Raw genomic sequence first — 12849 nt, forward strand, 5'->3', positions numbered from 1 at the left:
TCCAATCACCTCCCACCAGATCCCTCCTTTGACACATGGGTATTACAATTTAAGATGAGATTTGGAAGGGGACACAGAGCCAAACCATATCAATAGTGATGGCAAATTTTGCAAAGTTATTAGTGATGGAATTCAGGAACGGTAGTACCAGGACAAAGCCTGTGTGTAGAAAGCACACTCCATGGAGGAGGAAGTCTTTGGGAAGAAGACCAGAGGCAGGGAGACACCGGGAAACCTTTAGAGGCGGAAGGTTATGGACTCCTGCCATTTCATTAGCAAGAACTCACTTACAGCTGGGTCAGCCCTGTGGCAGCATTTCAAGGAGAGTTAAGTATGTAACCATTAAAAATAACACAAAAGGTGGCCTTGAGGGCCCGCATGGTACCTCCAGAAGCCTGTTCCTCCCAGCAGCTGTCGCCCCAGCTAAAGTGCATTTTCCTCTCCTCTTTGCAGGGTGACCTCCACAAGGTCATCCCCAGAGGAGTTTCCAGAAGCCTAGTGGAAAGCATTGTAAGGGAAGTGAGCAGCAGTGATGAATTACATAAACAGTTTGAGGGAAGACAGGTAAAGGCTCCATCAGGCATAAATCAGCTTGGACTGCCAGTGGGGATTTGCTGAGTGGTAGCACTTGCTGCAGCATTTAAGGTGAGGCCGACAGTGGAGCGTGGCTTCAACCTTTCTTTCAGTGGCCTCTGTAGCTGTATTTAGTTACCCGCAATGCCTTCTGCCTGGTGCCTGCAGGATACTCACTGCAAGAAGCTTATCCTGCCCCTCTGAGCTCCCATGTGACTGTGCTGTGCCTTGTCCAGCTGCTCTGCACCTCCGGTCACCTGCTTTGAGATGAGGATAGTACAGGCTTTTTTCCTTAGAACTAAGCTGGGCATGATTCTCCTACTTGGCTGGTGGAGGCATAAATTGGTCTAAAGCTTTTGAAAATATAGAAGAGACTGTATTAGTTGGCTTGTGTTACCCTAACAAAATACCATGGACTAGGTGGCTTAAATATTTTGTGTTATTTTATGTTTTAGTTCTGCAGGTTAAAAGTAAAAGATAAAGGTGTTAGCGGCATTTGTTTCTTCTGAGGCCTCTCTCCTTGGCTGGTAGGTGTCTATGTTCCCTCTGTGCCCTCCTGTGGTCTTCTGTGTGTGTGCGTCCTAACTTCCTCTTCTTACAAGGACACCAGCCATATTGGATTAGAGTCCCACTCTTATGACCTCGTTTTACTTTAATTGCATTTTTAAAGTTCCTATCATCAAATACAGTCACATTTTGAGGTGCTAGGTGTTAGGGCTTTAGCATGTGAACTTTGGAGAGGACACAATCTAGCCCTTCACAGTAGCTATTTAAAGCTCTGAAGGTATTCATTCCTTGTGTCCAAGCAGGCTTACTTCTGAGAATTCATTGTATTGAAAAAACCTAAAATCTAGAAAAACTTTAGGCACAAAGATATTACTAAAAGCGTTATTTATGTACTATAATGGAGGGTTCACTAGCATTTTGGTTGGCTGCCCCTCTCAAGAAAATAGTCAGTGTCAGGAGTTCCCTTCTTTGGAAGAGGAAGATGAGGAGACAAGATGGATTAAGTAAAGGAGACAACAATGTAAGCTGGAGATCAGCACTGGAAAAACAAAATGGAGTTTTAGTAGCTCTGTGAGTATAAATTTTGAGTGAACAGAGAACATTCTAGAGAAGTTATTTTCTTGAAGTCATACTGTGCAATGTCCTCTATAAACCTGTTGCTATACTCCTAAAGGAAATCCTCAGTAAAGATCCATGTTTTCGTTGGGACTTGATCAGTGGACTGAATCCTTGGTGTATGACCATGGCTGAAAAATCATAAAGTGATTAAGCCTCTAAAGTTGATTCTTGCAGTTTAGAAAGATGAAACCCAACATAAGTGCCCAATTTATAATGCCATTAGGAAAAATGGTTCATTATAGAATGTGTGTTTCAAACACTGACTTAAAAGGCATTTAAAATTTAGTTCTTCCAAGAGGTTGACAAATAAGGAAAGAGATCAGGTTTGTAGAAATTGCCACTTTTGTAGCTCAATGTCTCACATGCTTTTGGGATGAGGTGAGATGCCATAAAAATAATTTAATAAAAATATTAATGTTTAAAAAGAATTTAACATGACTAGAATGATTTCATTAAACTAATATGTATAATAGGAAAAAAATACTTGGGAAATTATTACTATAATGAAAAATAATATGCACAAAACTTATAAGAAAATAAATTCAACCACCACCAGCTATTTCCTTTCAATAATGAGATGCTCATCATTTCCTTTAGTCTTGTTTTACGCTTGTGTTGGCTTTTTAAATACTTTATTTTGTTCTTCAACAACAAAAATTCTATTAAGTGCCAACTATAGACAGTTCTGAATCTGAGTTCAAACAATACAACATGACACATCTAATTTAATTCAATTAACTTTCATTACTGCTAAGCACTGTTTGAGCTAGAGCTCAGAGATAAGACGTGCTCTGATGCTGTAGGGAAAATCAGGCATGAAAACATTTAAGTAAAGTGCAAAGCTGCTTGGAAAAAACATGTTAAACAGTGAGAAGAACACTGTGCTGCAGACGTGTTGAGCTAGTAATTCAGACAAAGGGAAAGTCATGGACAGGGTAAGAGGGGGGCATGTGACTGGGCATTAAAATATATGAGGTATTAGGTGCAAGAAAATTTATGAGAGGACATTCTAAGCAAAAACATCCTGCATAGGCAAAGGTCTGAAATAATATGTTATGCTCACTAAAGGGTGGTAGGTTTTTGTTTAAAATGGGTGGCAGGCTGGCCAGCGTGGGGCTTGATGGTGAGGACCCAGTGGACACATTGAGGACTTAGTACTTTCTTGGGAAGCAGATGAGACAACTGTAGAGTTTTGAAGATGTCAGTGCCTCGCTGTATTTTAGGAAGACTACTCTAACTTGAGTGTAGGGAGAGAGAAAAATAAATAGACACACAAAAAAAGGGTTAGATTTCTTCTTCCTACATTAAACAAGAGCAAAGACATACATACCCTACTGAAATGTGTCCAGGTAGGAAATCTGAATATTTGGAGTGGTTCTCTCTGTCTCTGTCTCTCTTTGTCCTCTCTTCTCTCTCTGGGAGTATGTTGCTAATATTTTTGGTAAATTAACTTATAAAATGTTGGTTTTTAGTGGGGAAGTCAAGTTGCTGATATCAAGTATGCAGGCCAAGTGAAGAGGTGGTGGCATTTTCTTAACCTCTAGAAATTAATTAGTCTTCGAAGAGTTGAGGTTCTCATTTCAGGAATCTGCCTAACACCATTCATGTTTATCTTGCAGAATTCCAAAAGACGTATTTTCCAAAAACCTAGGAGTAGACTGAGCTCACTACTGTGGAGGGCCACCTCATTTTAGGGCACACATGGCAGTTTTGCGCTCAGTCACTTCCTTCATTCATCTTTCTTTGCCCCGACAGACTTTGTCTATCTCCAGAAATAAAGTTCACTCTGAAAGGACTGATGTTTCTCCACAGACAGAGGAGCCTGGCAACCATGTCCCAAGTTGGAAGGAAGCTCTGAGAGCCCTGCTCCCCAGAAATCCTGAGCAAAGGCCGGTTGGCCTACAGGCAGGGGGCACTGGGAAGGACCTGCATCCCTTTGAACAAATCAGGTTTTATATATTTGTTGAAAAATAAGAGACATTTAATTTATAGAGAGTAGATGGGTAAAGTCTGTTGGGTTCCAGAAGAGTTGATGGGTTTAAGAAAAAACAAAACCATCCCATATTTACTATGTGTGAATAGAAATTTAAAAAGTCTTCAGAAGGAAGAAACCCCAGGTAAAGATAATACAGAGACACTGAAAGCCCCAACATCCCCCACCCCAGATGAGATAATAAGTTCTCCTGGAAGCTTCCTCTAGCCTCTTCCAGAATATGAATTGTGTTCTTTTGTAGCATTTATTGAATAGTATGGCAGCTTACTGGGTAACACATTTGTCTGCCTAAGAAACTGTGAACTTAAAGAGTGGGACAATGAATCTTGTCTCTTTGCAAAGAGGCTGAACTATCTGGCATGTATTAGTTTCATTTAATAAATAAATGAACACAACCAAAGAATGTTTAATTATGGCTTGTGATATATTGCCTTTGTGAATTTGGAAATCCTCAGAACACTCCTGAATTCCGCTCTTCTCATCTGTACAACAGAGAGAATAGAAGTACCTTCAAATATTGTTATTTTGAATATTGTTAATTGTTCTTTTCAAGAACACTTTCTAAATGATGTTTGTCATCATGCAAACACATTTTTAATGTTTCTCTTTCTCAGCTTGGTCTTTATAAAAATGCTCCCAGAGCCTAATGATTTTTGTTTTAAGTGCAGACAATATATATGAGAACATGTCAATAGGACTGAAGGTCATTTTATACCCTTGGAAATATTAATAATATATTCCTTATGAAGAAGCATTTTCTTAGATAAAGTGGTAAGTGGTGTTTGAAAACAGAAAGATCAAGAAAATGTCAGGACCAACCAGCAATTATGGTGCTTCTGCCCCCATGTCGGTAGACAAACCCTGAGGTCTGCCAATCTAAAAGCCAAGAGCTCTGTCCCTGCATTTAAAGACCTTTGCTCTTTGAAAACAATAAATGCATGAAAAAAGCAAAACTGTCAAAAAAGGGTACTGGAAATCACTAGAATGGCATGTAAAAGCATATAATTCTTGTGCTCTCACATTCTTGGCCAACAGGGTGAACAATTTAGAACCTCTAACCTTTCTGAAAGGTCTCATGATAAAGTGGTCTTCTTATTTGTACAGAAGTCACAATTCAAATAGTTTAGGACATATGTGTACCTTTCAATAGTATAAGTAATCATGTCAGAAAGAGGAATCTGAAAAATGTGTCTGAGTTAAATTTGGTGACAGAGTTCTCAAATGTGAGAGGTATATTTTATTTGCTGAATGTTGAAAATATAGCCTTGAACTAGATAATGAAAGGGTTTTATTTAGAACAGCTCAGAGTTTGGTATCACATATTTGTCCAGGAAAATGTGCTTGAAAATTATCCCTATATTTACCTCAAACTATATATTTGATTAAAAGACAGTCATTACTAAAAGGTTTTAGATACATAGAATTTTCCAATATGAATTTCTCAATATAAAAAGTTTTATATTGTATTTCTGATTACCATCCGAGAGGACTATTTGGCCAATCTAAAAAGACAATCTCTGCCTCACAGACACTACATCAGTAGGGTTTTGGATGCTGGAAGAAGATAATTCCAGTATTAGAAATAAAGCATGGAAAACATACTGTCTCCTGAGCCCCAGATCTAGTGTCTAGGATTGGGTGTGAATCTCGGATCTAAATTGCCATGACAACCTCGTTTCTTATGCATTATCTTGAAGTAACTGGGATTCAAACTTAATGGGATTTATAGGTTGAAACTATCACCTTATATTAACCCAGAAATAAATTGCTAGGTAGTGTGGAAAGAGCTTTGTTATTTAATATTGAATGCTTATGGAGTCTAAGGCTCTCAACTCAATGTAGGCGTGGCAACCACTGTCCTGAAGAAGGCTGTGTTTCAAACATAGGGTATCTGAAAATAAACTCTCCATTTTTGCCTCATTGAGTTGCCATTAGCTGCAGTTGGTATGGGGCATGCATTTCTGCAGACACCTGGCAATGGCACTGTTTACTAAATATGTCTAACCACCTTACAAATATCATCTCTGTCTCTCACAGCAACTTCACAAGTGCTTATAATTGATGAAATTGAGTCCTTAATTTAATCTACTTACTCAGTACACACAGGCTAAAGCCAACTTTTGTTTTTCACTATATCCTGCATCGTATTACCTTGTATATGCAACAGGACTTCCACCTGTGAGGATTTGAAAAGTGTCTCTGGGTTTGCTGGACATCAGCATCTCGTGATAGACTCATGTTCAGTAGAACATCTGAGCTGTGCATGCAGCTGCAGAAATTCTCTGCTTTTATTGGGCTCTCTTCCCTTGATTTGCTGAGAATACTGAGGTTTTGAGAACCCGCAGGTTACACCTTCCACAGATACATTTTGTTGGGTTTCCCTGCGGACATAAGCTCCAGGCTTCACTCATGCCTCACTCTTGCTTGTCTCTAATTGTTGTGGTCTTTTCCAGGGTTCTCAAGGGTGTCTGGCAGGAAGGAAAGATGTGTTTTCCCACTACCCCATCTCCAGCATGGACACAAGTCACCCCCTCATTCTGCTTGACAAAACTGAGAAACTGTAATACTTAACAAAGCTCTTTAGTGAAAGAATTAAAAACAAACCCCCCCTGAACTTAATATCTGTTGACCATTAAAAACAAAATCTAAAAAACCTTGTTAACTGTTGACCATGCCTTTTCTCTGGGAGTTCCCCAATGGCTACTTCTGCTTTGACCCTGTACCCCATTGCTTGGATTTCTTTCTCCTTGGAACAGAGCCTTCTTCTCCTGGTTTTACTCATTCCATAGTCCCAGGTCCCTCATACCCCATTTTTGCATCTACCAGGGGAAGAAAGAAAAAAAAACATTTAAGACCAAAATAAAATCTCTACAGTGATGTGTCCTCCCCACCCCAGGGAAAACTTGCTCTGTAAAGTAATTCCTCAGTGTTGTCTCTCTCTCCCTCTCTCTCTCTCTCTCATTTCCTTTAAGTTCCTTGTACACTTGGTTTGGGTTTGGTTACTTAAGATCTTTACATAACCTAAAGGCCATGAAAGTATTTTCATAAATGAGACATACTCCCACTAATATAAATTATGTTGTCACCTTCAAAAGCAGACAGTGAAGTTTAAAAAAATAGTTATAATATAATGTTCCCACCATTCTGTAACATATATATCTACCTATGAAAATTGTATTCAAGTATAACAATCTGCTTAAGGTAACCACCATCAGCTTTAGGGAAGGTTCTGGAGATGGTGTGTGAAAGCCTGCCTTGTGTAACAGATGACATGTAGCACTAGTTTTACTAGTCCCTCTACCCCATAAGTAGTCTGTGGGAGCAAGGGTCAAACTTCCAGTTTACACACTGGGAATCTGAAGTTCAACAATGTTAAATACTATTTCCAAGTCATATGGTTAATAATGTAGTAAATTTAAGCTCTGGACCCAAGTTCCCCTGACTCTGATTATACTGTTCTTTCCACTGCACAAAGTTCTTAACTCAGAATAACTAGTTGCCAAAAAAATTCTAGACATTAAAGAAGAAGATTGATGTAAATTATAATTTTGGGGATCTCTTGCTTCTCCAAATTTTAGTAGGTAGATGGCTTCCTATTAAACCAACAGAGTGACCCTGGGTGTTACAGATGTTTGGAGGTAAAATAATTGGTGTCTTAGAGATCTGTAAATCTTATTTGAACACTATTTTTTTTGATGCAGGAGCAGCCTAGAGTAAGAGCTGTTTCCTGGCAGAGGATCAAGTATCCAGGTCACATTGAAGAGACATGTGAGGACTCCAATGGAGAACAATTTGAGAGTGAGAAACCAGGTGAGGTGTTTCTCACTCTAGGAAAGTTAGTGAATCTATCATAGCTGGGAGACAATGGGAATTGTAATTAAGAAAGCCAATATCATGACTGGAATGTTGCAAGACATAGGAAAACTCCGAATATTTTAGGTAATGGAGTTTGTTGGAATATTTTTGGTAATGGGGTTTGTTGAAATATTTTTGGTAATGGGGTTTGTTGGAATATTTAGGTAATAGGGTTTGTTTCCCTATTTATATGGGAAAATAGGTAAGAGAAAATTGGCTACATATCTGGGACACAAACTTGAGGACAATTCTGGATGTACTCTCTTGTTGCCCACTGTCAAGGAGGTGACTAAGCTTTCTTAGGGCCCTTATTATTTTGTAATGTTAGTCCATTTGTGCTGTTATTAAAAAATGAGTAATTTATAACAAACATAAATTTATTTTCTTCCAGTTCTGGAGGCCAGGAAGTTCAAGACCAAGGTGTTGGCAGGTTCAGTGTCTGCTGAGGACCTGATCTCTCTTCTTTCAAGATGGCATCTTGTTGCTCTTCCCTCCAGAGAGCAGAAATGCTGGAACCTCACATGGAGGAAAGGATGAAAAGGACCAATGCTAGTTCCCTTCAGCCTTTTTATGAACTAATTCCCATTGAGGGCTCCACCAGCATGACTTAATCACCTCCTAAATGCCTGACTTCCTAATACTCTCATTTTGAAGATTAAGTTTCAACATATGAATTTAGGGGTCATATTCAGAACATAGCTCTTATGATACTATCTCAAATCATAGGCTGCTTTCTCAGTGGGCATCTATCTCAGTTTCTTTTCTGTTGTTATGACAGAGTACCTGAGCCTGAGTAATTTATAAAGAAAATAAATTTATTTTGGCTCATGGCTCTACAGGCTGGGAAGTCCAAGGTTGGGCGGTTACATCTGGTTGGCTCCTGGTGCAGGCCTCCTGCCGCATCATAACAAGGTAGAGAAGTGAAAGGGAAGGTGGGCTTGTAGGAAGGGGACAAAGCATGAAGGGTAGGCTTGCTTTATAGAAACTGGGACACAGCACCCTACAGGATGAGTGTATAAAGGCTAGACAGACAAGGAGATTGTTGTGTTTAACCTGTAAAGTCCCCTCACCTGGCAATGCTCTCTGTTCACTGTGAGAAGGGGTTTCTTTTCCTCTGGGATTATTCATCCCTTCACCTGTGGCCTTCCCTAGAGCCCATCCTTGTGCCATTCTGCTCTCCAGGCACACCTCTTTCAGATGAATTCCCTCTTCCCTCTTCCTCTGGCCCCTCCTGTCTATTTATCTCTTTCCTCACCACTGTGTAATCAGGTAGGCCCCACTGCTGTGACCTCTGGAATAATGATTGAATCTGCCCTATATTCTCCACAGTGATGGCTGGGACCCAACTGAGATCTCCATCATTTCTTAAAACAACTGCGCACTGACCTCCTGACCTGAGCTCAGCCTCTGCCCACTCAGACTGACCTTCACGCAGCTGCACAATGCTGCATTTGGAAGCTGGACCTGACCACATTCATTTCCCTCTGTTGGTCTGATTGCCTAAAAAATGAAGCTCTGGGATAGGTTGCTTGTCTGACACTGTGTTCCTCTCCTGCTCCTCTTGCCACCTCCCTGGGACTCTGCCCTGCAAGAGCGTGCTGCAGCTCTCTGCACATGCCATCAGTCCTGTGCCTTCTCATTTCCGTTCACACTGCCACCTCCTTCCAGAATGCTTTTCTGCTCACATTAACCAGTCTGACTCCCACTTAGACTTTGCTCACAGGGCATCAATTCCAAAATAAATCCTATGCCCTGCCTACCTCTTTCACCTTTCCTGACAAACTAGCTCTAGCTGCTGACTGTAGGAAGCCTGAAAATCAATAACTAGCTGTCTCAGCTGCAAGAAGGGGGATAAAGGTTGGGCCAGGGTATGAGTTATATCAATGGCTTTTTTCTTTCAGAGATTCATGTTCTGGAGAAATGAAAATGCTGTCTCAGTGGAATGTTGATTAGCTGGAGTGGAGACCCAAGATCTCTGTCCAGGCAGTGCCATCAGGAGAGTTTGGGATGAATTTCTTTAATTGCTTCTCTAAGATTGATGCTTGGTGATGTGACATTAAAATTTTGACCAAGTGAAGCTTCTCAATTTGTGTATCTAATTCAAGCATGTACAACAAGAAGTCATGATAGGAAAGTGCCCTTGATTCATTTTACAAATAAAAATTCCAAGGGCTGTGATGAGAGTCATTATATGTGCAGAGACTTATAAAAAGATATTAAGAAAGTCTCACTTTTCAGTTTATTAAAAATAGAATTGAAATGCTTCTTGGTGAGACATTGGAATCTGAAACCTCCAAATGACCTGAAGAATGCCAAGTACGTAATTCTAATTTTCAATTCCTCAGGCAGGTGAGTCAGAAAGTCAGAAAATAAACCCATGTTCCCAGAAGTCCAAGGCAGTTCTTTTTTCTGTACTATGTTACCTTTGAGGGTGGTACAGCTGGCTTATGTACTGATGAATTAGCCCATTAAAAACTGAGTCATACAGCATAAAATATGGCACAAGGTGAGAGTTAGATCATGTTTAGCTTGTCATATACTGACATGCCACTTAATTCCCTGTTTTATAATAAAGGGATAATTCCCTTTTTTAATAATAATTAAAACAGGGATAATTCCCTGTTTTTATAATAAAGTTAATCAAAAAATCAATGTTTTTTGATTAACTGATGTCCTTCTGTGAACCAGGACTTCTACATAAATCTTCTCTTTTAATCCTGATTTACTTATGGCCCATTTTACAGATAAGAAAACTGAGGGTTCCCTAATATTTAATGAATAGTGGAACAAAACCACATTCATTTTACTCTACAGCCTACACTTATTCTACTGGAAAGCAACACTTCCTTTTAAAGAGGGTAAAGCAGTATTGAAGCAGCTATTTTAAAGGCAATGCTAGCATATTGGTTTTTATTTGACTAAAAAAAAGCAGCTTTATTTGACACATTCTCTAAGATATTCCTTAGTAAATAAAATATCTGCTGAGGGAACAATCACTGCTTATCTATTTCATCTTTTTTTTATCTTTCTTCCTCTGGCAAAAGAACATAGAAGTGCTCTTGGCTTTCCAAAATCTGCACATCTCCAACTTTTCTTTTAGCTAGAGGTGGCCCTGTGATTGATGAGTGACCAGCCATGTGTGGAGAAAAGCAATGTGAACAACTTCTGACTTCGCGGTTAAAGAAAATTGGTCTGTCCCCCATTTCCTTGCATTCCCATCCTTACTGGCTGAAATTCAAAGCTGATAAATGGAGCTAGAGCAGATATCTGGGAAAATGAGTTGAGGGTCTTACATTAAGACTTGCCAGCAAGAAGAAGAATTTTTCCAGGGTTCCTGACACCACCAAATTGTTTGATCAGCTCTGAACTCTCTACTGAGATTCTTTAAGTATGAGAGACATGAACTTTGACTGGCTTAAGGTGAGCTATTGAGGTCTGTTTGCTATTGTGACCTAACTCAGGGGTCAGCAAATAACACTCTCTGCACAAAATCTGACCTACGATCTGTTTTCGTAACTAAATAAAATTTCACTGAAACACACCCATACTCATTTGTTTAGGTATGGCTGCTTTCATGATACCATGGCACATTTGACTACCTATAGACAGTGATATGATTTGGATCTGTGTCCCCACCCAAATCTCATGTTGAAATGTAATCCCTGTGCTGGAGGTGGGATCTGGTGGGAGGTGAAACAGGGGCGGTTTCTCAAGAATGGTTTAGCTCCATTTCTCTGCTGCTGTATTCATGATAGTAAGTGAGTGAGTTGTCACAAGATCTGATTGTGTAAAAGTGTGTGGCACCTCCCCTTTCTCTCTTGCTCCTGCTCGGCCATGTAAGACCTGCCTGCTTCCCCTTCACCTTCCACCATGATTGTAAATTTCATGAGGCTTCTCAAGAAGCAGATGCTGACATGATTCCTGTACATTCCTGGAGAATTGTGAGCCAATTAACTTCTTCTTTTAAAGATAAATTATCCAATCTCAGGTATTTCTTTATAGCAGTGCAAAAATGGACTAATGCAGACAGTATGGCTGCAAAGCTTAAAGTATATTCTATTGGTTCCTTTGCCGAAAAAAATTGCTGTTTCTTGTCCTAATTAATGCAAAAAAAACCCTAAATTTAATGTGAGGGATGAACTATAAGTGAGTAGAAGTTGTCCTTATTTTGAATGTCACAGATCTGAATTCTAGGCCTAGCCCTGTTTCCAACTAGGTGTGTAATATTGAGCAAATTAGTTCATCTCTCTGAATTGGTTCATAAGCATGATAAGAGGACAGATAGATTTCCCTTTGACATGTATGCAATAATCGGGCTGTAGCCTGACTTACTCAGCTAGTGATGGTGATGCAAGTCACGTGATTCCCTTTAGCCATCTTTGTGCACCAATACGGCCAAACCTGAGTGATTTCCATCTCCTTCCCCCTCTTCCACTTACTCTTCTTTAATAACACTTAGGATGGTGCCTTTAGAGATTCTGATGAAGCGACTCAAATGCTCAACGATATGGAGAAGGACCAAAGGTAATTTTCTTTTTTTAAGCTAACAACCCATTGGGGGATTGTGCTGGCATTTAAACAGTAGTTTTTTCTGGCTTGCCATTTGTCAGCTGGTGCCAAACACAGTAAAAACTACTGATTAGCTGAAACAAAGCAGATCCTCATTAAACACTGCGAGGATGCGCTCTGATGTTGTGGACCAGGGAGATTTCTGTCTTTTAGAGGGAGATATTGAAGATCATAGAAAATAATTATATTTAAGAAAACCAATAATAAAATCTATGCTTACACAATCTCTCTAGAGTAGGAGTGCTTGACTCAGAAATAATTTTAAGGCACCATTTCTATTAGATCACTTAGGAGGGAGTTGAATAGCTAATGCATAAAATAATCTACCATGCACTTTGGGAGGCTAAGGCAAGAGGATCACTCGAGCCCAGGAGTTTAAGACCAGCCTGTGCAACATGACAAAACCTTGTCTCTGCAAAAATGTAAAAAATTAGCTGAACACGGTGGCATGACTATAGTCCCAGCTACTGGGGAGGCTGAGGTGGGAGGATGGCTTGCGGTGAGCTGAGATCAGCCACTGAGCTTCAGCCTGGGCGACAGAGCAAGATCCTATCTAAAAGAAAAAAAAAGAGTATACTATGGAAGAAGAAGGACAAGTTATCAAATTCAGTTGTTCTTTTACCCTTGTCTGATGTTCAGCACACTATGTCAGTTAAATTCCCCAGGAGGGTGTAGCCACAGAGGAAGCCCTTTCTGACCCCAGTGGTGGTGCCTTCCTTTCTTTATAGTTACAG

At 39.8% G+C, this 12849-nt stretch overlaps 1 protein-coding gene across 1 annotated transcript; it reads left to right on the forward strand.

Annotated features, from left to right (window-relative positions):
- The first annotated feature begins 378 nt into the window (after positions 1-378).
- Positions 379-11397, forward strand: LOC129056835 (uncharacterized). Its single transcript, XM_054546909.2, has 4 exons — positions 379-564; positions 3454-3603; positions 7393-7501; positions 7938-11397. The coding sequence occupies exons 1-4, from the start codon at positions 379-381 to the stop codon at positions 8081-8083; spliced, it is 591 nt and encodes a 196-aa protein (XP_054402884.1). The 3' UTR covers positions 8084-11397.
- The last annotated feature ends 1452 nt before the right edge of the window (positions 11398-12849 follow it).

This window comes from Pongo abelii, chromosome 12 (assembly GCF_028885655.2).
Source record: "Pongo abelii isolate AG06213 chromosome 12, NHGRI_mPonAbe1-v2.0_pri, whole genome shotgun sequence".
Classification (NCBI taxonomy): Eukaryota; Metazoa; Chordata; class Mammalia; order Primates; family Hominidae; genus Pongo; species Pongo abelii.